Source organism: Astatotilapia calliptera, chromosome 5, assembly GCF_964374335.1.
Source record: "Astatotilapia calliptera chromosome 5, fAstCal68.1, whole genome shotgun sequence".
Classification (NCBI taxonomy): Eukaryota; Metazoa; Chordata; class Actinopteri; order Cichliformes; family Cichlidae; genus Astatotilapia; species Astatotilapia calliptera.
In genome coordinates this window covers 21,670,454-21,693,585 of record NC_137426.1, presented here as the reverse complement: position 1 = coordinate 21,693,585, position 23,132 = coordinate 21,670,454, and the positions used below count along the sequence as shown (strand labels likewise).

Genomic DNA, 23,132 nt, shown 5'->3' with positions numbered 1-23,132 from the left:
TAGTTCTCAGACTGGAAATCAAACGTATGATTAAAACACAAGTTTAACTTATAAATACATGTTCATACTTTTATTTTACAATCAGAGAGAAAGAAAAAGAGAAGGGAAAGGTGCAGGACAGACAGAAAGGTGACAGGCTCAGGCTATATACACTAGTACAAAAATAGCACAGGGAGTATTTCCTGTTTTATTAGTATTTATTTTATTAGGGGTACTAAATAAGATGAGAGCTAAATTTAAGTATAAAGTGGTTAAGTTTGTACACTGGCCAAATGTTTGGGTCCTGTGAATAAACTACTATTCTTTTAACTTAACAAGTGAACTGTCTGCTTGTTTCTTCTTAAAATAAATATGGCTCAACACCACCAACAGAACCAGCTAAGGCAGCGTAACGAAAAATTTTACTTTTTGGCTGTCGCGTTTGAGCCATTTTTAAAAAATTGTATTTATTTATTATTTCTAATTTCTTTTTTAATTTGTTTCCTTTTTTCTCTATTTTTTCCCCCGACGTGTTTTTTTATGCTTTTGCTGCATTTATTCTGCTTTCGTTTGGCCCCTCGGGGCCACCGTAGTAAAATGGCATTTCAACAGTGTACATTATGTAGCGATGTCGCCGGGGGGCGCTATATTTCCACCGGGTCCTGCACATTGATACGCCGTAGAAGAAGACTTAGTATTGTAAACACAAGGATATGGCTGACGAGAGGGGTGGAGGGGAAGACAACGCCAACGACAACATGGGGAACCAGTTACAGCTCTTACCAGGTACCCGTTAAGCTGACCGAAAGCCTGCTCGGTGTTTTCACCGGGACAGTGCGTTTCTCTTCCTCCTGCTAAATGCTAGCTAACACACCTCCACAGCAGGCCACTGTTAGTGATCACTCTCACTGTCTCAACCCTCTGCTTTCGCTTTCTTTTCAATTATGCCATCAGTGCGATTTATTAAGGTGAAGCTTTTACGTCTAAGGCTTGTCAACGAGCTACCTAACTTAGCCTCTCTGTGTACACTTGTGCGCTGTGACAGACAATGAGGAGGAGGAAGAGGAGGATGACATGGAGACCGAAGATCGAGACAGTGAGGAGGCAGAAAAGCCCAACATCATCACCTTTGACCCTAGTCTTCCCACATCACATTCAGTGAGTCATGCATCACAATCCCTCTTATTCTAACATCTTTTTTTACATGATTTGCTTTCATGCATGTGATCCTTCACAGAGTTTTAGTTTCTCTGCAGCTGCTGTGTTAATCTAACCCCCTTTTTGTGTGCCAGTACCTGGGTTCAGACATGGAGGAGTTTCATGGCCGTACGGTCCACGATGACGACAGCTGTCAGACCATTCCCGTGCTGCCACACACAGCTGTGATGCTGGTGCCGGGCCAGACGCTGCCTCTGCAGCTCTTCAGGCCGCAGGAGGTCAGCATGATGAGGAGCGTCATCCAGAGAGACCGCACTTTTGCTGTGCTCGCACACAGGTGTGTGATGCTGTTAAAATCTCTGTGTATGCTGGCAATCATGGAAAGATGCACAACTCCTACAAATGGAAAGCATTTTTTTGTTTTCATTTGAAGAAAATACAGTTGTGGTCAGAAGGTTGCACACACTCATCATAGGCATGAATGTCACTGCAATTTTGGGCTTTTAATGATGTCTTTGAACTGTTTTTTCCCCCCAGGGTTGAATGATTGTAAAACATATATCAGAAGTTTGAAATTATTTTTGGATTTTCTCTAATCCATGGAGGGTTAAAGTTATACACTCTGGCTTACACACACTCACTTAAATCTTCAAATATGTGAAGGTTATGCAGTGTCTTTTAACCTGACAAGTCTTAGGTCTATTAATATCTCATTTCTGATCACGGTTGACTACAACTGGTAGTGTCTCTTTCCCAGGATTGACCAATACTTAGAACAATGGGAAAGTCCAAGGACCTCACTATAAAACCAAAATGAATGTTTATGTTTTGTTTATTTGTTATGGTGGCACAGGTGTTTAGATTTTCCTGCACCTCAGGTGATTGCATGAGGGTGTGGTCACATGTTATTTACCTGACACTGGCGTCAGGTGAGGCTGCAAACCTAGTAACACAGTACTAGCTGCATAAATATGGTGGTGATAGCATCATGGTCCAGGTTTGTTTTGTTGCCTGTGGCTCTGGTACATGGCACAAAGTACATGAAATAATGAAAGTGTACCACCTCTAAATTCTTCAACTTTAACTCACTCACAGCTAGATGGTTAAAACGTGTATAGAATTGCATCTTTCAGCAGGGCAATGATCCCAAACACACACAAAAACTTGTTTTGGAATGGCTAAAGCAGGTAAAAGCTTCTGGAATGGTCTTTCTAAAGACCTCAAATCAATTGAAAACTTGTAAACAACACTTAAAAGCCAGGTCCATACCAGGAAATCAATGAATTGAAACGCACTCTTAACAATTCTGCCAAGAAGAGTGGCAGATCCTCTGTGGATTATAGAAAATGGGTTATAGAAAATCCCAGATAAATTCAGGCTTGTGTACTCTAATTCTTGTTTTAATGTTTGTTTGTTTTGTTGTTGTTGTTTTTTTAAGCCAAAATTACTATGGCATTCATGTCCACGTTGAGTGTGTGTGTAACCTTGTGACCACAGCTGCAAATTTCCATGACTCTTCTTTATGTAAACTGTTTCTTGTGGGTCACTGGTGGATAATTCTCAGCATTTCATTTCAATTTCTGCATCTGATGTGTGTCTGCAGCGATACAGGTGAGCCGGATGCAGAGTTTGGAACTACGGCTGAAATCTATGCATACAGAGAGGAGCAGGAGTACGGCATTGAAACAGTCAAAGTGAAGGCTATAGGGAGGCAGCGATTTAAGGTCCACGAGATAAGAACTCAAGCAGATGGGTAAGTTGAAGTTCCCTCATAAAGTATTAAACCAAAGGTGGGGGCTGAATTCTTACTGCCAATCCCTGGTTCAAAGATGTGCGACAAATCAACAAAGCCACACATAACCCTTAAAAAATGCCAAATGAAATCAAATATATGCAAAGGAAAAAAATGCAGCCAGCTGTGGAACAGAAAATGGGTGCAAAACATTTTTCTTGTTTAATTCAGAGTTTCTGCAGTAAAAAAAGGAAACTTTGTTTCTTGCATTTAGTGAGACAGCTGTTTTCCACAGGAGTTGCATACCTGCAGGTTTTCAGCCGGACAACTAGTCAGAAACACATTTAGATGAGAAGGAAAACTATGTCAATAATGGCACAGAGACACACCGTCAACAGTCACACAGTATTTGACCACTAGGGGGCAATCTAACACTTGATAAAATCAACTAGAAACACAGGTTTTTATTGCGTCACAAACTGCTTCAAAACAAGTAGCATGGAGGCTGTCTCTAATAGATGTACTTAAAAGAAATGTAGTTTCTTAAAACATTTGCTTGTGGAAACCAGAGATTACAGCAATTCAGCATCGCGCGGATGTGCATGTGGATGTGTAGAGGTGATGTCAGCTCTATACCTATCTATATTACCAAGAGGTGGTAAACAGACTACACAATATGAGATTATTATGATTTTGAACATTCTGCAAAATGTTGTGTATTTTAATAACATACTGTATATTGCAATTTATCATCAACTGCAAAGTATCCCTTTTATCCAGTAAGATAATGTTATGTCATTTTAGTTCTTTTTTTTCTTTTTGCTGCAAAATGAGATTGTCAAACATAACAACACTTATCACTAAAAGTCTGTAATCAGTCTACCTTTGAATGGGGCAAGTTGGCAAGTACACGCAGTCTGTTTCTAATAATTCAATGGTAAATCATTGAAATTTGCATATCTGTTGCTGTCTACATAAACTGAAATTCACATCTATCTATTACATTTATGCTCAGCAGTCTTCCTCTTCCATTGGAACAAAACCAGAATACAACCAGCTGACAGCCAGTTGTGTCGAGTCCCCTCGAGTTGTGCTCATTGACAAAGACTCATTCAGACTGATGGCAAACTGTCTGCATTTATAAATTAGACAGCATGTCTGTGCAAACCTTTAACAATCTCTCTGTGAGTGACTGCAGTCAGTTCAAATCAGAATGTGACTGTTTGCAGAAAGGTTGTCTCCTATTGGGTGATCTGTGCATTTGCCTTATGACTGCACAAGTGGTCATGACTGTGCAACACTCAAGTTCTGGGCAACCATCTCGCCACCATAAGTCCTATTTTTACTTGCGTCACTGAGTCATTAGCTTGCTTTTAATTTGGAAGTAGCTTTGTCAAGCTAAGCGTGTCCAGTGTTGGATGGTTTTTCGGTTGAGATGATATATATATATATATATATATATAACAATTCTGTAACTGTAACTTCGGTCGTTGCTGTGCTTTTTTTTTTGGAAGTCGAATTTCCCAGAGGAACCCACCCGAGGGATTAATAAAGTTCTATCTTATCTTATCTCTTATCTTATATAATGTAAGTTTACTTGGCTAACATTATCACAGGATGATGATGCATGAGATGCCCTCTCGTGCATAGTACTCCCAGAGTATTTTAATGTATTTAATAAAATATCAATATTTAGTGTCTCCAGATCCATACAATATCACCACACAAAATCACAATCACAATACTATGCTTTTGCAATATTTTTTTTCACCGCCTCTAGAATCATCCTCACATGTTGAAATTTGTGAAGAGGGCTGTTGCAACAACAGATTTACGTTTCTGACTTATTCCAGAGTTCAGTGCAGCTGCGTAAATGCAAAGCATATTGTCTTTTTGGACTGAAAACAAAGGAAGCATTGATAAAGATGTATCTATTGAAGTCATGTAATAGATCATATTAACCCACATCCTCCCTGGAAATCATCGGCATATACTGTCCATAAAAATGAGGCTTTATTAAGGCATTTTCCTTTTCTCTAATTGAGGTTATATAATACACATACAGTGGTTGCCATGATTGTGTTGACCTTCTGTTGTGACTCTTGGAAAATACAGCATTTAATCAATCACTCAATTACATGCAGTCTGCTCTTTCTCTTGTTTAAAATTAAAATATACTTTGTACTTTTTCTGTCTATTCTTTCTATTTCAGTAAACATCCTCCCTGTAATGTTTCTAAGATTTCCTGCAGAGGGAAATATTTGTAGGGTGTGTCAGGGATAAGAATCTGCCTTTCATGGGTGGAGGTGGAGGGTTATCAGTCACATCCAGTAGAGACAGTGAGTCTGTGTTACCTTATTTGACAGAGGTCTGTGCATTTTCCCAATATTTTATATAGTTTGATAAACAAAATGTGTATCATGCTACAGAAATTACACCCCAGTTAACAAACCCTTAAAATCTGTTGACTTTTATCCCCCCTCTTTGAGAATGGCACCAAGCTCATTATGTGGAAGCTCATAATTTGATATTTGAGTCTGAATTATTACTTTTTTTTGGGAGGGGACTATGACAAAATGTCTCTCAGATGTGTAAAGGGATGAAATGGCTTAGTAATTATATTTTAGATCAGATTAAAAGGTCAAGTCTGGACAGACATGGATTTAGCCCTACAGCTGTGAGGCAGCGTTTCTTGTTTCTCTGTGGTCTGGCTTTGCTTTGTATTTCTCTGCACGAAGTTCACTGAGAATAATCTGTGTCGGGCACTGGCAAAATATTTCTTATTGTCGAGTGAGGAAAAAACCCAGATGGCACCTTTTTGTGATCACCTCAATGATCCAAACATCCTGTAATGTAGCGTTTGGCCAGTGCACCATTTGTTTAATCTACTATTCGCCTGCTCAGTTTCACTCATATTCTGCTGTCATCATTCACATTTCCCTTCTTTTGTGTCACGGGTCTTTGTTATTGTCTGCTTTTGTTCCTCTTCTCAGGATCAAACAGGCTAAAGTGCAGATCCTTCCAGAACGAATCCTTCCAGACCCCCTCTCCGCTGTGCAGCTAACGCCTCTGTCCAGGCTCCACATGCACCCTTCTTCCAAACCTCCAAGTCAGAGCTGCAAACAGGCTCAGTGCTGGTGGAATAACTACAAACAGGTACAGAGAATCATGCACAAACGTGAAATCTGTGTGCGCTTTCTAAAAGTAACAGTTTCTACTTTTGGAGATGTTTGAATCAGATGACAGTGACAAGAAAGTTAAGATGAATTTCCTCATCTAAGATGCAAAATGTATTTTTCCACTTTGAGAAACTGTTCAGTAAAACATCAGATGAGTCAGTGCCTGTTTAAGATAAGATAAGATAAGATAACCTTTATTAGTCCCACACGTGGGAAATTTGTTTTGTCACAGCAGGAAGTGGACAGTGCAAAAGTTATGAGGCAAAAATTAGAATACAATAAGAATAAATACAGTACACAACTGTACAGAATAGAATAAAATAAAATACTATATACAGTAGAATAAAATAAAATAAATATACAATAAGATAAAAATAGAATACAAATGCTATATACAACTGAGTAAAAATACAACGATGCCAGAAAGGATTATTGCACTTAGTGTTATTGCACATGTGTGGATGTGTGTGTTTGTTCAGTTAAAGTCTTTATTATGGAGTCTGACAGCAGTGGGGAGGAAAGACCTGCGAAATCTCTCCGTCCCACACCGTGGGTGCCGCAGTCTCCCACTGAAGGAGCTGCTCAGTGCTGTCACAGTCTGCTGCATGGGGTGGGAGACGTTGTCCATCAGGGATGACAGCTTAGCCGCCGTTCTCCTGTCACTCACCACCTCCACTGGGTCCAGAGGGCATCCTAGAACAGAGCTGGCCCTTCGGATCACCCTGTTCAGTCTCTTCCTGTCCCCAGCAGAGATGCTGCCGCCCCAGCAGACCACACCATAAAAGATAGCAGAAGCCACAACAGAGTCATAGAATTTCTTCAGGAGTGGGCCCTCCACTCCAAACGACCTGAGTCTCCGCAGCAGGTACAGCCTGCTCTGCCCTTTCCTGTAGAGGGCGTCTGAGTTATGAGTCCAGTCCAGTCTATTGTTCAGATGAACACCAAGGTACCTGTAGCTGTCCACTATTTTGCCACTATTGCAGAGTCATCAGAGAACTTCTGCAGGAAGCACTGGGTGGAATTGTGGGAGAAGTCTGCAGTGTAGATGGTGAAGAGGAACGGAGCCAGAACCGTTCCCTGTGGGGCCCCCGTACTGCAGACGACCCTGTCCGACACACAGCCCTGAGTCCTCACATACTGTGGTCGGTCGGTGAGGTAGTCCAGGATCCAGGTAGTGAGGTGATGGTCCACTCCAGAGTTCACCAGCTTGTCCTTTAGAACCGAGGGAAGAATGGTGTTGAAGGCACTGGAGAAATCAAAGAACATGATTCTCACAGTGCTTCCAGCGGTCTCCAGGTGAGCGAGGGAACGATGTAGGAGGTGAATGACGGCATCATCCGCTCCAATGCCAGGCTGGTAGGCAAACTGAAGTGGGTCCAGTGATGAGCTTATTAGGCGCCGAAGCTGAGCCAGGACCAACCGCTCCAGGGTCTTCATCAGGTGGGATGTCAGAGCCACCGGCCTGTAGCTGTTGAGGTCCTTGGGGCGTGAAGTCTTTGGCACTGGTACAACACAGGAGGTTTTCCAGAGCTGTGGGACTCTTCCCAACCTCAGGCTCAGGTTGAAGAGGTGCTCCATCACCCCACACAGTTGGTCCGCGCAGGACCTGACGACCCTCGAGCTGTCAGGTCCTGCGCGGACCAACTAAATAATCAAAGTCTAGTTTTGTGTGAAAGTGAAGACCTGAAATACATTCAAAGAATTACTAGAAATATGTGGTGAAGTTTCCATTTGAATCATGAGCAAAATGAGCATTTTCACCTGAATCCTTTTCACTGAATCCCACCCTAATCCTATACTGTTAGATCCAAAGGTTTTTGGACAGTGACATAAAAAAAGATTATGCCTCTCTACACCACCACAGTAGATTTTAAATAAAATCACAATTTTTCCTAAAATGTTGCATTAACTACCTAAAAGTAATTGGACAAACTAACATAATGTTAATTACATGGAATGTCTTTAATACTTGATGAAAGTCTGTGGACATAATCAAAAGCTGTTTCCTCCCCTGAGATCCTCTGCTAGACCTTGGCTCTCTCTGCCTTTAGTTTTGTCTTTGATAACTGAAAAGCATGCTCTGTTGGGTTGAGATCAGGTGACTAACTTGGCCACCGAAGAATATCTAAAATATTTTGCCTTGAGAAAATCTCAGCTTGCTTTTGCAGTATGCTTTGGGTCATAGTCCATTTGCAGTGTGAAGTGCAGGATTTGGTTGAATCTGAGCAGACATAGCCCTGTACACTTTTATCAGTCATTCATCCTCCTGCTTCTATCAGCAGTCACATCGTCAATAAACACTAGTGGTCCAGTTCCACTGGCAAACGATACATGCCTGTATCATGACACTTCCTGCACTATGTTTCACAGATGTATTTTGATTTGGCTCAAGGGCTGTTTTTTTCCTTCTCCATACTTTTCTCTTCCTAGCTCGTACAAGTTCTTCTTGGGTTCATCTGTCCAAAGAACTTATTTTAGACCGACGCGGGCTCTTTTAGATGTTTTCTTTAGATGTTTTCTGGGAAAGTCTAATCTGTCCTCTTATGGCTGAAGGGGTATTGTCGTCATCACAGTTAGCGGGATGATTGTGAGTTTGTGAATGTGATAACTCGAGAATGAGGCAATGTTTGAATTTAATACAGTGGGTGCAGCTAATAAAAATCTCAACGACCTTGAGTTTGAGCCCAAGGTCAAGTTTTCTGAAAATCTTTTAAACGCAGTAACACAAGAAGAAGTTCATGTAGGGTTTTGAAATTGATCCCACAGGTGTCTCTGCTACTAGGGTGAGTCATACCATTGGCGATTATCAGTGTTTTTGTTCTTTAGTGTAACCAGTAGTTTGCACCTTCTTGTAAATCCTCCTTTCCCAATCATGAAGTCATCTCTTAATTGTAGACTTTGACAATGATGCAACTGTATCTCACTGAGTGTTCTTGACTTGGTCAGATGTTGCTATTAAATTAATTTGGTTATGATCATTTGGTAGGGGTCGTCTGTGGTCTTTCAGGCCTTTGATTGTTGATTTGGACCTAAAGTTTGTGCTGTCCCTCGTAGGTTTATTTACTTTTTTCAGTCTAATGATGGCCTCCCTCACTTCCAACAACATCTCGCCAACGAGGGAAGAGACCTTATCTGCCCATTATACTGATTAACATTCAATTGTCCAATTACCTCTGAGCCCCTGAAAATTGTTATTAAAAACAATTAAAAAAAAACCCAAGATAAAAACGTCTCTAACTCCTAAACTGTTAATGCAGTTAGTAAAACTACTTGAATTAAAGCTGAAATCCTGCCAATTCAAACGCATTTTGATTGTCTGATTCAGATCTGTTGTGATGAAGTACTGAGGCAAAATTGCAAAAAATGTGTCATTGTCCAAAAATTCTGGGATTTTTACCTCCATAAACTGTAAGTGGTTAAAAAAAAAAAGATAAGCGGCTTTTTTCTGTCTTGTAATATTAAATACTGCCTACATTTAACTGAGTGCTGAATTAGCTTGATATTTTTATGGTTCAGCATGTTTGGAGTTGGGCATGCTAATCTTTATTGTTTGACATTTCCAAATACAACCTGTACATATAACCTATGGTGTGTTTAGTTAGTACATAGTTCATTTTAATCCAGTTCACTCACATGAATTGACTAGTTGTTGCAGCTGATGTGTTTCATAATGTAAAGATGTGAAATAAATCAATACAGTTAAAAACAGTAGAGAAAGTGACTTAGTGCAGATGTGTTGGCAGGTGTTAGATTGTTTTAGTAGGAGAAAATGTTAATGTCTACTGTTAAAGGAGAATAAGTAGATGACATGTTAAGGTATCTGTGCAGGTGACATTAACGCTGGATGTGAAAGTAGCCCATGTGCAAAACCGTGACCTGGAACATGCTACTTTTACTTCTCTATATGACAAAGGGACGGATCTTGTGTTGCTTCCATAATCATCAGATTAGATTTGATTTAAGTGATACATGTGTTATTGACCACAGAGAAAGTTTCACTGTGCCAGTCTGACGCCATGGCCACCCTGGGTCTACGCACTCTATGATTCAGTAAGTACTGCAGCCCGCGGCACTTCCTCCTCTATATATAAACATGACACACAAATGAATATAAACCAAGATTTCTCGGCTTTTGGTGGTTCACCTCACAGGAGTCGCTCATGAACAGGGTGAAGAAACAGCTTCATGAATGGGATGAGAATCTGAAGGATGATTCCCTCCCGGCGAATGCAGTAGGTCAGACTATGTTGATTTTATTCCAGAAGGTACAGGTACAGATGCAGACAAAATTATTACCTCCCCTATTATTAAAGTGATGAAGTCAAGGGGAATTTCTACATAGCTTTTCTAAACACACTAGTTTTTTTGCAGAATGTCGCTTGAGAAAGTGTTGTTCCAAAAATAAAATAAAATAAGTTTAGATTTAAGAAAAGGAATTGTTGATGGTCACAAGGCAGGAGATGGATATACAAGGTTTTCTGAGAGTCACGAACTGGAGTGAGACGTATCAATAATAAATTCAAAGAGAGCTATTAATACAGAGCAAGCCTGGCAGAGGCAGGAAGCCAAAAAGGCTTCCAAAGGCTCTGGAATGAAAACTAGTGAGAGATGTGTTTAAAGACCCCAGAACAAAATGCAGAGACACTAGTAAATGATTTAGCAAAGTCAGAAATTGTAGGATCAAAGGACACTCACTGGAACGCCGCACAGGAATGGACTGTACGCCATCAACATGGCCCTACACTTCATCCTGCAGCATCTGGACTCCCCAGGAACCTACGCCAGGATCCTGTTTGTGGACTTCAGCTCTGCCTTCAACACCATCCTTCCAGACCATCTCCGAGGCAAGCTTTCCCAGATGAATGTGCCTGATCCCATCTGCCGGTGGATCACTGACTTCCTGACGGACAGGAAGCAGCACGTGAGGCTGGGAAAGAATGTCTCGGACTCCCGGACCATCAGCACCGGCTCCCCTCAGGGCTATGTTCTTTCTCCTCTGCTCTTCTCCCTGTACACCAACTGCTGCACCTCCACCCACCAGTCTGTCAAGCTAATCAAGTTTGCAGATGACACCACCGTTATTGGACTGATCTCGTTATTGGACTCAGGCAGGAGGCTCCGGTCCATTCGCACCAGAACCTCTCGCCATAAGAACAGTTTCTTCCCCTCTGCTGTTGGACACATGAACAATAACCATATGACTGTTCCCGCCACTAACACATGACCCTACGCTGTGTCACTGCATCATTCTATGTTTGGCACTGATCACCACCTGCACTCATGTATATATCTTTCAACGTAGCACTCTTAATTCTTATTCTCATGTATATATCTCATGTATATCTCATGCACATATCTTTCCACGTAGCACTTTTAATTCTTATCCCTACTTTTATTTTTTTCATGTCTATTTAAGTGCTATTTATGACAGCATGTTTGCACTGAAGCACCGCAGCAATTTCCTAATGTTGTAAACCTGCTCAACATTTGGCAATAAACCCCATTCTGATTCTGATTCTGACTGCAAGGTTGCTGAAGGGGAAAAACTCCACTTCTGTAGAAAAAGACACTTTTAAACCAGACTGAAATATGCTAAAGACAACCTGGAAAAAGATTACGCAGAACTATTTGGCCACAGAAACGTTGCTTATATCTGGAGGAAGAAGAGCGGTGGACAGCCCAGAGAGCACCACAATGAAACATGGTGGTCGGAGTATCATGTAGGGATTCTTCGGTGCATCTGGAACTAGGAATCTCATCAAGGTGGAAGGAATAAAGAAGAAAGACATGGAGATTTTAAAAGAAAGCAGTCAGCAGCATAACTGGTTCTGGGTCATTGCTTTGTCTTCCAGCACAGTGACTCAAAACATACATGGCTCCTGGTGAAGAATTGCTATCAGAAGACCAAAGTGAACATTACTGGCTAGTCTGCGCAAAGCCCTGGCTTGAATCCGAATGAAAATTTATGTTGTGTACCGAAGACCAGAAGGAGGAGGGGGTGGTGGAGATTGACCAAAGAAGAATGGGCTGGGATTGCTCAGAAGACGTGTGTGAAAACCACAACAAATATCTGCAAGGTGTTACCCAGAAAAAAGGATACGCAATAGATTATTAGCATCAGGGGGGTTAATAATTTTCACCTGATTGTTTCTGTTTCTTGTGAAATTGTTTTGTTTCTGTGTGCAAAGTAAGATATGGTACGCAATCCCTATTGGGAACTACTTTTTTAGGGGGGCTAATAATTCTGTCCTCATCTGTATGTAAACATGCACACTCGCAATTTGTTTGTGTTCATTGTACTTTCTGTCCTCTTTATTTCATCGCTCTCTTGTCCTTCTGTCTACGCTCTGTCAGATTTCTCCTACAGAGTAGCAGCCTGTCTGCCCATAGATGATGCTCTGCGGCTCCAGCTATTAAAGATTGGCAGCGCCATCCAGAGACTTCGCTGTGAGCTAGACATTATGGATCGGGTAAGTAAAAGTCACCAACAGCCTCGCTGACCTGCCCCAAACCTCAGACATAATTTGTCTTATGCAGTGATAAGATTCCTACTTGTGCTTTACTGAGCACACAGTGTCCCTCTGGTGTGTCTTGTTATATTTAACCATGTCTGACGGGGGCTGACAGATGTGTTAGTGCTGCAATATTTCAGTTTTCAGAGTCAAAAGCAGCCATTGCAGCATTTAAGGTTAATGGACCGGTATTTAGCATGCAGTGAACATCAGCTGTTTGTCACCTTGAAGGGGTTGATCTGATTTTAAGGAGAGGTTGGACACAGCAAGAGAGCTATCCATATTTCAATTAAAGAAAAAAACTCAAAACAAAGCACTCTGGCCACTGTAGATCTGCTTTTACTCAGTCATGTGGGCCAAAGCAGTCACAGGTTGTTTTTAGCCGTGTTAGCAGTATGGCTTTGTAGTAAGGACACTTATGCTGGTCAGTGGTTTCATCACTTTGCTGCGATTGAAATTGCTTCATAATTGTTACATTTGGCAAAAACATTTAACTCCCACTCCAGATGATTTGAAATCATCTCTGGTCTGGTAGCTGTTCTTCTAATCCCTTTAGTCAGCTCCGCTATTTACAGAGACTATTCTTCAGGCCCTCTTCAGTCATTGCCATACTTGAGCACAGGAAGACATGTTCCACACATGCTCAGTGGAGAACAGCAATAGCTACTTTGTTTGTGTTCATCTGAAGAGGATGACAAAAAGCTATGTGTGAGTGCTTAATGAGAGTAAAATCAAAGAAGGGAAGGAGAGGAGTTGCATTAAAGCTCCTATATTGTGTAGCGTATTGGTTAATACGGAGACGGGTTACGCCCTCACGGGGCTTTCATCAGCATCAAACACACATTGTTTACTCCTTCTTCTCTTAGATACTCCCATTAGGATTCCACATTGTCGATCATCCATTTTCATCTCTCCCAGTCTTTTTTGTCTTTCTCTGTCACATGTCCAGCACCTGACTGTCTGCTCTCACAACATCCACAAACCTCTTGTGCCTTCTTTTTTTTCCCCTCTTGCCCAGAAGCTCAAACTTTAATAACCTTCTCTTAAAGATAACCATCATTTCTCCTTCCTCTCCATTTTGTCCCTGAGCCTTCCCTCTAATATGCTCATTCCTAATCCTGTCCATCATTTTCATTCCCAGTGTAAATCTCCTTCGCATGAGAAACTACCTACAGTTCTGCTTCCTGACCTTTTATCTCGAACCTGCAATTGAGTCCATAAGTTTCTGTGACATTTCTTGTCATTTTGCCTCTGTACACCAACATAGTGGATTTTATATACTCAAGATTGAAGTGATTGAAGTGCAGCGTTTTAGCTTTCATTCAAAGGTTTTTTACAGAAAGCTTTGTATTACCTGTTTAGGAATTTTGGCAATTTATGTGCATAGTCCCTCATTTTCAGAGGTACAAAATGAACTGGACGATTGACTGACAAGGCTAGTTGAAGCCTTTTCCCCGTTATTTAATGAGAAATAAAGTATATGTAATATATGTAAGTTAAGATCATCTAACTAAGTCAGGTTCTGTCAGGTTCTCCAATCAAGAGTCTTCTTCATGAGTTTTAGACTTTAGGCTCCTTATTCAAATTATGTAATTTTTTTTCCAGTTGCTTTTGAGTCTCTGAAAATGGGAGACTGTATAAAAATGGCTGAAATCCCCACACAGTTAATGCAGGACTTGAAGCGTCTGGAATTAAAGCTCAAAGTCTACAATCTTGATTCTTTAATTTGAAACTCACTGTGGTGGTGTAAAGGTGCTTAATTACAACAAATTATGGACCTAACTGTATATGACACACCCGATCTCACTGCCACCTTTCCTTTTACTTCCATCACAAATCATCCTGATATGCTCTTCACCTTTCTTCCATGACCGGCGGCTCTCTGAATGGACAACACATCTGATATCGTAGTGGCTCACACTATGATATCAGGGTCTTAATCTAATAACAAATTAAAAAAAAAAAGATTGCAATCAAGGTACTTAAAAATATTAAATATAAATCACAACAACAGTCGCCTCAAGGCGCGTTATATTGTAAGGTAGACCCTACAATGATAAATTCAGAGAAAAACCCCAAAATCATATGACCCCCTATGAGCAAGCGCTTTGGCCACAGTGGGAAGGAAAAACTCCCTTTTAACACGGAGAAACCTCCAGCAGAACTAGGCTGGCCTGGAGGGGTGGCCATCTGCTGCGACCGTTTGGGGTAAGAGGATATGTTAAGCTGTTTGATGGCAGCACCATGTCTCTGAAAGCTGGGATGAAAACAAAAAAGTCTGGGAAAGGAAGCAAGGTACTAAAAAGAAATCATTTTGCAACTAATGAATTAAATTGACAAGAGGCCAGTAACATGAGTGGGTATAACATTTTTTTTTAAAAAGCACCTTAGAGAGGTAGAGTTCCTCAGAAGTAAAGATGGGCTGGCCTTCACCAATCTGCAACAAATTGTTCCTCAGTGTAAACATACAGTACGTAACATCAAATGACTCGGAGAAGAATAGGACAACATTCCTCTCGTCAGTTCTTAGTCATTTACAGACTGATTTACTAACATGTTTTCTATGTTGTGAATGAAAAATGGTTTTTAAAAAAAAAAGAAAAAAAGGTGTGGCTCTAGTCAGTTAGCCAAATCCAAATAATAAGGAGTAAAATTAGAAAAACAAACAAACATCTAATTGGTTAGCAAGCTCAGATGACTGATTCAGGAGGAGGATGGTAAGTTAATGTTAATGATTTTCCAGGCATGTTTATATAAACAGTGATCAGTGTGTCGCACTTGTGTTGAATCAGAAGCTGAAGCTTGATTTGTGAAGTGCTCGTTAAATGTGTTTGCCCATTATCTGTTGTCCCTTCTTTCTGATTGAGGATAATAATCCCTCTCACCAACGACACTGACGTGACCTGAGCTCGGGCCATGTTTTGAGTCGCATTTGTGGAAGCGTGACGAATGGCATGATTAATATAACGCCCTCAATGAGCCTCAACAGTGGACGCTTTGCTTTGAAAATATGTGACATGTATACATATTGTTAAAACCCTCTTTTCTCTCCTCCTCCTCAGTGCACGTCGCTGTGCTGTAAACAGTGCCAGGACACGGAAATCACCACAAAAAATGAGATCTTCAGGTGAGCGCTTGTTTTTGATTTTTGTTAAAATAGTAGTTGATAGTGATCAGCACATAGTGGTTCCGTCTCAGCACTAGTAACATCCTTCTCACATCACTGGAAATTTGGATTCAGTAATAGAATAAAAGATGATGTAACCAACTTCACAGATTTCACAGATTTCCATGTTCAAGTCGGCAGTTTTTCCTGCTTTTAACAATAATGGAGTGTAGTAGACTTTTATAGTTTTTTGAGTTGTTTCCGGAGCAGCTGGCATAATTGGGGGTGGAGGTTTATGACAGTTTTATTAGGTCTTATTATCCAAGTTCTTCTTGTTTTTTTTTCTTCATTGTAATCACTGAAATTATTAGCACGTCAAAGTTAAGACCAATTTGTCTGTCTGAGAGTTACGTAAACTCTGGGATTACATCAGGAAAGTAAGTGGTGCTTCTCTACACCTCCTCACTCACACAGTCTAAGTGCACTCTCTTATATGCACACTGTTATATAATGTCATTTTCTGACGGTTTGCTGTGTAATGGTTAATCTGTTTGTCCAACAGTGACACAAAAAACCTTGAACAGTCATGAAATTGCCCAGAACATTCTTAGGGGTTTATGAGAAAAGTGTTTTGTCATCCATATATTTTGAGTCAGTGAGTGATTATGTGTGAGAGAGGCAAGCAGACTAATAGTTGAAGCACTGCCTCTGACGAATTTACATACTGTATGGTGCTAATGCATCTTCTTTCAATGCCAGAGCAGAAGTACATTAAATGTAACCAAATTACCGCTTTAAAGACTGACTGAAAATGAAGTTTTTGGGGCTGATTATACTTAGTGTGTTTGTGTGTGTGGGACATCAAAATGTCTTTTGATGCGTCATTTCTGATTGTGTTTGGCTTTTGATACTTCAAACCTTATTCATGGTGTGGGTTTAGCGCTGTACAGGAGCTGCTCTACCGCCTGGCTGTAGCGGTAGAGCAGCCAGGCGGTAGAATTGGTCACCTACTAATCGGAAGGTTGGTGGTTCGATCCCTGGCTACTCCAGTCTGCATGTCAAGTGTCCTTGGGCATCGGAGAGCAACCCCAAGTTGCTCTCCGATGCATCCATCGGAGTATGAATGTGCGTGACCGTAGTTAGGAAGCACTCAGTATAGAGAAAGTGCTTGTGAGAATGGGTGTGATTGGGTGCATGTGGCATGTTGTATAGAGCGCTTTGAGTACTCCAGGAGAGTAGAAAAGAGCTATACAAGAATCAGTCAATTTACAATTTTACCACTTACAGTACTGTGCAAAAGTCTCGAGTCATCTTCATTTCTTTATATTTTGCTTCCAAGCAGCCAGACTTTCTTGTAACCTTTTCAAGTTGTTTTAAGCAATAGTTCTTCAGGCTTTTCTGAAGGTCTTTGGAAGTTTTCCGTTCGACATTTTCACTCCGTTTCAGTGTAAACCTTGTAACTGACCATTTTGAGAGGAATGTTTTTATTTATTAAGCCACGTAACACTGACCTATGGATCATTCAAGCATAAAAAAGACACCTAGCTCAAGTGATGAACCAGTATTGTGTCTAGACGTAATACAAACAACCAATTTTAAATGGCGTCTTTAGGTACTTTGTTACTGTCAGCCTACTACAAAACACATAATTTAATCACATTTGTTTTTGTTGACTCTATAATAAATGCCACAGATAATACAGTTTACAGCATAAAATAGTATTTTTTGCACCAACAAGGTGATTCGCAAAGAGATATTAGGAAAACCTGCCATTGTCTATGGTCTGTCCTTAAAGAAATGTAGGAAAACTGGACAGGACAAAAGAAGAAATGACAGGCTGAAGTAACATCAGCAGATGAACAATATCGGAAAGTCTGAAAGACGAATCCAAATTTGAAAAATGCACAATGGAACGATATCAGCCTTGGCTTAGCCTCTCCAGGTTATTGAAACAGTGTGGGGTAATCTTGACAGCACAAACAAAAGACAGTCAAAGAAGCTCTTTGAATGTCCTTCAAGAAGCCTGGAGAACTATTCCTGAAGACTCCTTAAATAAATTAGAAGAAAGCTTTCATAAGTAAGTTCAGGCTGTGTTGAAGTATAAAGGTGATCATAGTAAATATTGACTTTCAAGCTCATTTTACAAACTCTTATTTTACCTTAGATACTGTATTTCATTGTATCATTGCACATGTTTTAATAAATCACTGCACTTTCTTCCCATTTTTCTCCAGGGATGAGTTGAAACTTTTGCGCAGTCCTTTTGAGTTTCCAAATTTCACTCTTAGCTCCATGAAAAGGAGCAAATGTTCTCCTCCAGCTAAAGGTAGATGACAAATAAAGGCAAAAAAACCCCCCCCATCATAAGAAGCCTTAACCTCAGCCTAACATAACAGCTTCACTGGTCCTGGAGATGAACACCACTCCTCTAAAAGACATTTCCTCATTTTTTTTCTCTCCCTGTTTTAATGATGCCACTGTGTAATCAGACCAAATGGGTTGTTATCTGGTGGTGCTAAGGTCTTAGCATAAGATTCATGTTATTTTCATATTCTTCTGTCACTCTGAAAGAGATCATGACCAACAGGAGAGAGGTGATTTCTCCCTCTAAGGCAGGAAGTGGATACCAACCATGCCAGTAAAATGCCTTCACGGTATATCAGAGCCAAAGTCCTTCCATCTAGTGGTCAAGCATTCAGTTTTTAAAATTGTGTGAGTCATGCGTACGCCTGCAGTTTTATGTTGCATTTTTAGCTTAGCTGAAAATAGCACAGATGAGATTCAAAGTTCTTAAGAAGCTCCACTGAAAACATTACCCAAAAGAGTTAAAATGCTCTAAGAAGGAAACGATGAAGACAGAAAATTTGTCTTCATTGTTAATATAAAAATGATGAGCACAGCTGAACTTTTTGGCATTTTCAATTTTAGACCTCTTAAAGCCCGTTTCCCCTTTTCATTTTCAGTGTCTCACTTTCATGATGTTTTGTTTTGGCTCAACAGTTTACTGAATTCACACATTTTCCACCTGCCTCTCTCTCTCTCTGCCTCTCTCTGCAGCCTGTCCTTGTACGGCCCCATGGCTGCGTACGTCAACCCTCACGGTTACGTCCACGAAACGCTGACTGTCTACAAAGCCAACAACCTTAACCTGGTTGGAAGGCCATCTACGCTGCACAGCTGGTTTCCAGGGTAAATATTTTTAGCATACAGCATGAGTGTGCTTTCCATAAATGGATGTTTTAAGTAAGAGACACATCTCTTGATACCTCACAGCCCAGGGCTTAGAATTTAATGGCATCTGGTGTAGCTGCAAGTTGCTGTGACACTGCTCAGTGCCTGAAATTAAAATGCTTTGTACTGTACTTTGTGTCAACTTGGTTATCAATGGTGCATCTCTTTATGCATGTTCAGGTTGTGCAATCTTGGATTCTGCAGTCAGTGAAGCCTCCAAATTACTTACACTAATAATCCGCTCATCCTTCTTCTCCTGCTTTTCCCATTCAGGGTCACAGGGTGTTAGTCTGTCCTACCTGCCATAGGGCAAAAGTGAGGGTAATCCCTGGACAGGCCATCAGGCTGTCACTGGGCTCATTTAGTAATTAAATAACCCAATTTAAATTCCTGCAACATGATACCTGTGCAAAGCACTTTATGCTGACAGTAATGTCAGTTTTTCTTTTAAAATTTTAAGATATTTTTAAGGTTGTATCGCTGAACTACACTGTGAGAGATTTGGTGAATGATAACAGAATTAAACAGACCTGTAAGAATCTGTTTCAGAGTTTTAGAAGTTGAGGTTTAGATTCGACCAGGCGAATCAGACTCCAGAGTGGGACTTGTGATTTGGTTCTGTCGCAGACAAAAACAGTCACACTCTTAAGAGGAATGAGTTTGGACACAAATGACTTCTAGATCAATTTTACTTTTCAGTGCAAACGTGATCTGACCTCATTCCGACTCATCTGAGAGATGTACACATAAACAACTCCAGCAGCTGTGCATGCTCTGAATATTGATACACAGATGAGCAAAATCAACAGTTTCTGTAGTTGCAAACCACTACTTATGTTTTTTCTGCCACATGATAAAATGGGCTACTCCAGTATAATACAGAGTTATTCTAGAAGTTTCTTGAGACATGGTTTGCTTTTGTTTTGTTTTTGCTTTGACTCTGGGCTTACAGAGTAATACTGTGAACTTCTTAGTTATGTGAATTCAAGGTATATTTGACTTTCTGTACATAGTTTTCATTTGTATGTTTCACCTTTACTGTACATGTGATTCGGCGCGTTTTTTACTGAGACATCGTTGAATCTATTCTTATGGCACACTCACAGGGAGGACTGTGTTGGCATTAACTTGGAACTTGGAAGTCATCTAATCATGCGGCAATAGAGTACAGTGCATAAGTCTTAAGTTGCACTTTATTTTTTTATTTGCATTGTTTTCTTGCCTCCAAAGAGCCGGACCTCCTTGTAATTTTTAAAGTGGTCCTGAGCAACAGTTCTTCAGGCTTTCTGCTTGTAGCAAAGTGCCAAAAGTATACACAGTACTGTATGCACTACTGATCACAAATGTGAAAATGTGGCACTTTAATTGCTTTCAGGTACGCCTGGACGATTGCTCAGTGTCGAACCTGCGGATCCCACATGGGTTGGAAGTTCACAGCCACCAAGAAGGACTTGTCTCCACCTCGTTTCTGGGGTCTGACCCGTTCAGCCATGCTCCCTCGTATCCCACAGAGTGAAGGGGAGGAGGGCAGAGAGGGTTCTCGCCTCTTCTGTCTGTGATACCAGACCATCTATTTGCCTCATTCAGAAAATTCCTGCAAACTTCCCACAGTCTGCATCTTTAGCCACTGTCTGGCTGCAGTTTCTTCAATCACAATGCCTGTCACCCCTGGCAACAAATTCAGCATATTAGCAGAAAGGTCATTTTGGCCTTCAGATGGCAATTTTTAAGTGCATATTTGAACAGGCTGGATGTAATTATTATTCTAAAAGGTTCTTAAAATGCGGAGGCAGTGTCGAGGTTGAAAGCAGTCTGTTAGAGTGAGAGTCAAACTGAGACTTGCAGAATAGACCATGATATGTGGTTAAGATCCCAGCATGCAGCTGCCTGATCTGCACCTCTTTCCAGCTGTTTTCCAAATAGAAGAACACACAGACCCACAGGGGGACGCTGAATGCATAATACTCTTTACCTTCACCTCCTCTCCTCTGTCTTAGCTGGCTGCATGCAGCTAAAATTGAGATGTCGTCGGCAAGCTGCGATGGCCACTTTAAGCTGTTGTAAAATCCGCACACAGTAATTTAATAGTCTAGCATTCAGATCCTTTGTGAGTTTCTCAGATAGGATTTCTAATATTATTATCAGCTGCGAGAGACCGGTGGAGAAAACTGTTAGAAAGAGAGTGCACTCATGTATGTGTAGATCTGTCACGATAGGAGATATTTTGAATTTTGGAATTACAGCGGATGTATTTTTGTATGCAAGAAGGTTGGAAATTAAGCTAACATATTCATTGATGTTTGGTGAAACTGCAATTTGTTATCACAGTGGATTTGTTTTGTTCGAAACAAAAGAAACTGAAGTGACAATAATGATATTGTGTAATATATCTGATATAATCTGTGTCTGTTTTGTATTCACTAGAGACTCATTATCCCATCTGGAGACGAGCATCATCTTTGATTGCACGAGTGAAAATTAGCGATGCATTGGTGCCTTGCGGCAGACTGTTTATCAAAGGTCAAAGCCCACTGAGACAGAGCAAGAGGAGCATTTACCCTTCTTTTAGTTTGTTCACGCGTGGTATGTTAAAATGGTGTGCCTACGCTCCAGCTCGGTGTCTTTTGAAGTGCGAGGAATCGGATTCAGAAAGGCAAAATGATGATAAGATTTAAGAGTTATTATTATTATTATTATTATTATTATTTTAATATTCTCTTGGGTTTGTAGGGTGACAGTTTTCAGGATTCTGTTGCAAGGGTAATGGCTCACGTCTGTATTTATGTACGGTAAAACTGAGGCAGTATTTGTTGTTTATATGGCTGTCGACCGACTGTTTGTAGAGTCTAATTTATTTATTTCTTTGCAAAACTCTTTTGCTGATTCTTTGTTAGGAAATTATCTTTTTATGAGTAAGCTGAGTAACACAATGAGAAATCATCTCGAATGTTTGTCTGATGACATGTTTTTGGATAGAGAACATCATTTTTTGGATAAACGCGTCTTTTTCTTCACTTTTTCTGCTGAGAGAGGAAAACATTGTTCATGTCTGTGGATCACATTAAACTGGCAATAGATACATTTTAACTTTACCCCTCTACCCTTCCAGCAATGCTGCAAAAACTGCAACACTTTCTGTTTACCCCCCCCCCCCCGTTTTTTTCTACCCTTGATTGTTACTCTGGTTGTTCTGCAGTCTTCTATTATTGCTGCCTGGTGTAAGCTATAGTAGTATGCGCATCTACAGACTGGTTTGCAACCATCTAGCAACCACCAGTTACAAGGGAAAAATGAGCATTTCCTGACTGATTAAGAGTGGTTGCTGGGGGTTAATGGTAGCTGCTGGGGAACTGGTTGCTAAAGATCCAGTTGTGCAGGCCTATTCAGTGACCCCATGGCAACCAGCAGGCACCAGGAGAAAAACTGCCAACTAGTTGACCAAAATCTCCTTGTGATTGCTTTGGTTGCTAGCATATTGCTGTGGTTGTAGTTTGAATTTAAGTGTCTGAGTGTGACACAGACAGGAAATAGAGAAAGTTCACCTTCACAGTAAAAGTTGTCTCAGCTCTGCAGCTAATTTATTCAAGCCACAATTTTTCTTCAAGTTGGGCTAGTGTATAGGAAGTATTTGCAGACGAACATTAAAACCACATGCAACACCTGTGGGTTTTGGTGAAACATCGTGTTTGCTTACGATTTCATCCAGTGAGAGCCAGAGACCTCCGCGAAATGGTGCCAAACATTCGAGGAACATATCCCATTTAAATTTGGCTACACCTACCCTCAAATGATGTACAGATGATCCAAACAGGTCTTCCAGAAAGCCGTCATGAGACAGAAGCTGCCCAGGAACGGGAGAAGTCCTTTAAGGGACAGAAGGTGCTTGGCCATGTTTAAATCAAGTATACTTTCTGCTCTTTCAGGATGGAGTCATAGAATTTTTATCATTGGAGCCTCTGATAGCCACTACATTGTAATAGCTACTTTCAGCTGCTGCATCAGTCAAAGGGGGCCACCAAATATTTGACTTCCAGTTGATACCCTTCCTTATGCAACCCCAAAGGGATATGTTTCTCCTCCTGGGATTTAACCAGGGATTGTTTGCTTGTCAGGCAAATGTGTAAATGTGTACATTATGTAATCCACATTTTCTTAATGAGGATTTAAAGTAATTATTGCCACTTTAAGCCACATCCACTGCCTGTTAAACAGAAAGCTGGAGGAAACTGCTTGTA

At 40.7% G+C, this 23,132-nt stretch overlaps 1 protein-coding gene across 1 annotated transcript; it reads left to right on the top strand.

The window, feature by feature from the left end:
- Positions 1-570: 570 nt before the first annotated feature.
- On the top strand, positions 571-21,302 carry crbn (cereblon). The gene is made up of 11 exons (XM_080301283.1): positions 571-765; positions 1,025-1,137; positions 1,272-1,474; positions 2,741-2,890; positions 5,863-6,025; positions 10,036-10,098; positions 10,200-10,284; positions 12,403-12,518; positions 15,623-15,687; positions 18,724-18,855; positions 20,273-21,302. The coding sequence occupies exons 1-11, from the start codon at positions 693-695 to the stop codon at positions 20,454-20,456; spliced, it is 1,347 nt and encodes a 448-aa protein (XP_080157409.1). The 5' UTR covers positions 571-692; the 3' UTR covers positions 20,457-21,302.
- Positions 21,303-23,132: the final 1,830 nt, after the last annotated feature.

What these genes read in the sequence shown, in the direction of transcription:
- crbn (XM_080301283.1), top strand. Translation starts at nt 693, where the DNA reads ATGGCTGACGAGAGGGGTGGAGGGGAAGACAACGCCAACGACAACATG. An exon ending in TTTGCTGTGCTCGCACACAG is followed by an intron (nt 1,475 to 2,740) that starts GTGTGTGATGCT and finishes GTGTGTCTGCAG; the next exon opens with CGATACAGGTGAGCCGGATG. An exon ending in GGTGGAATAACTACAAACAG is followed by an intron (nt 6,026 to 10,035) that starts GTACAGAGAATC and finishes TATTGACCACAG; the next exon opens with AGAAAGTTTCACTGTGCCAG.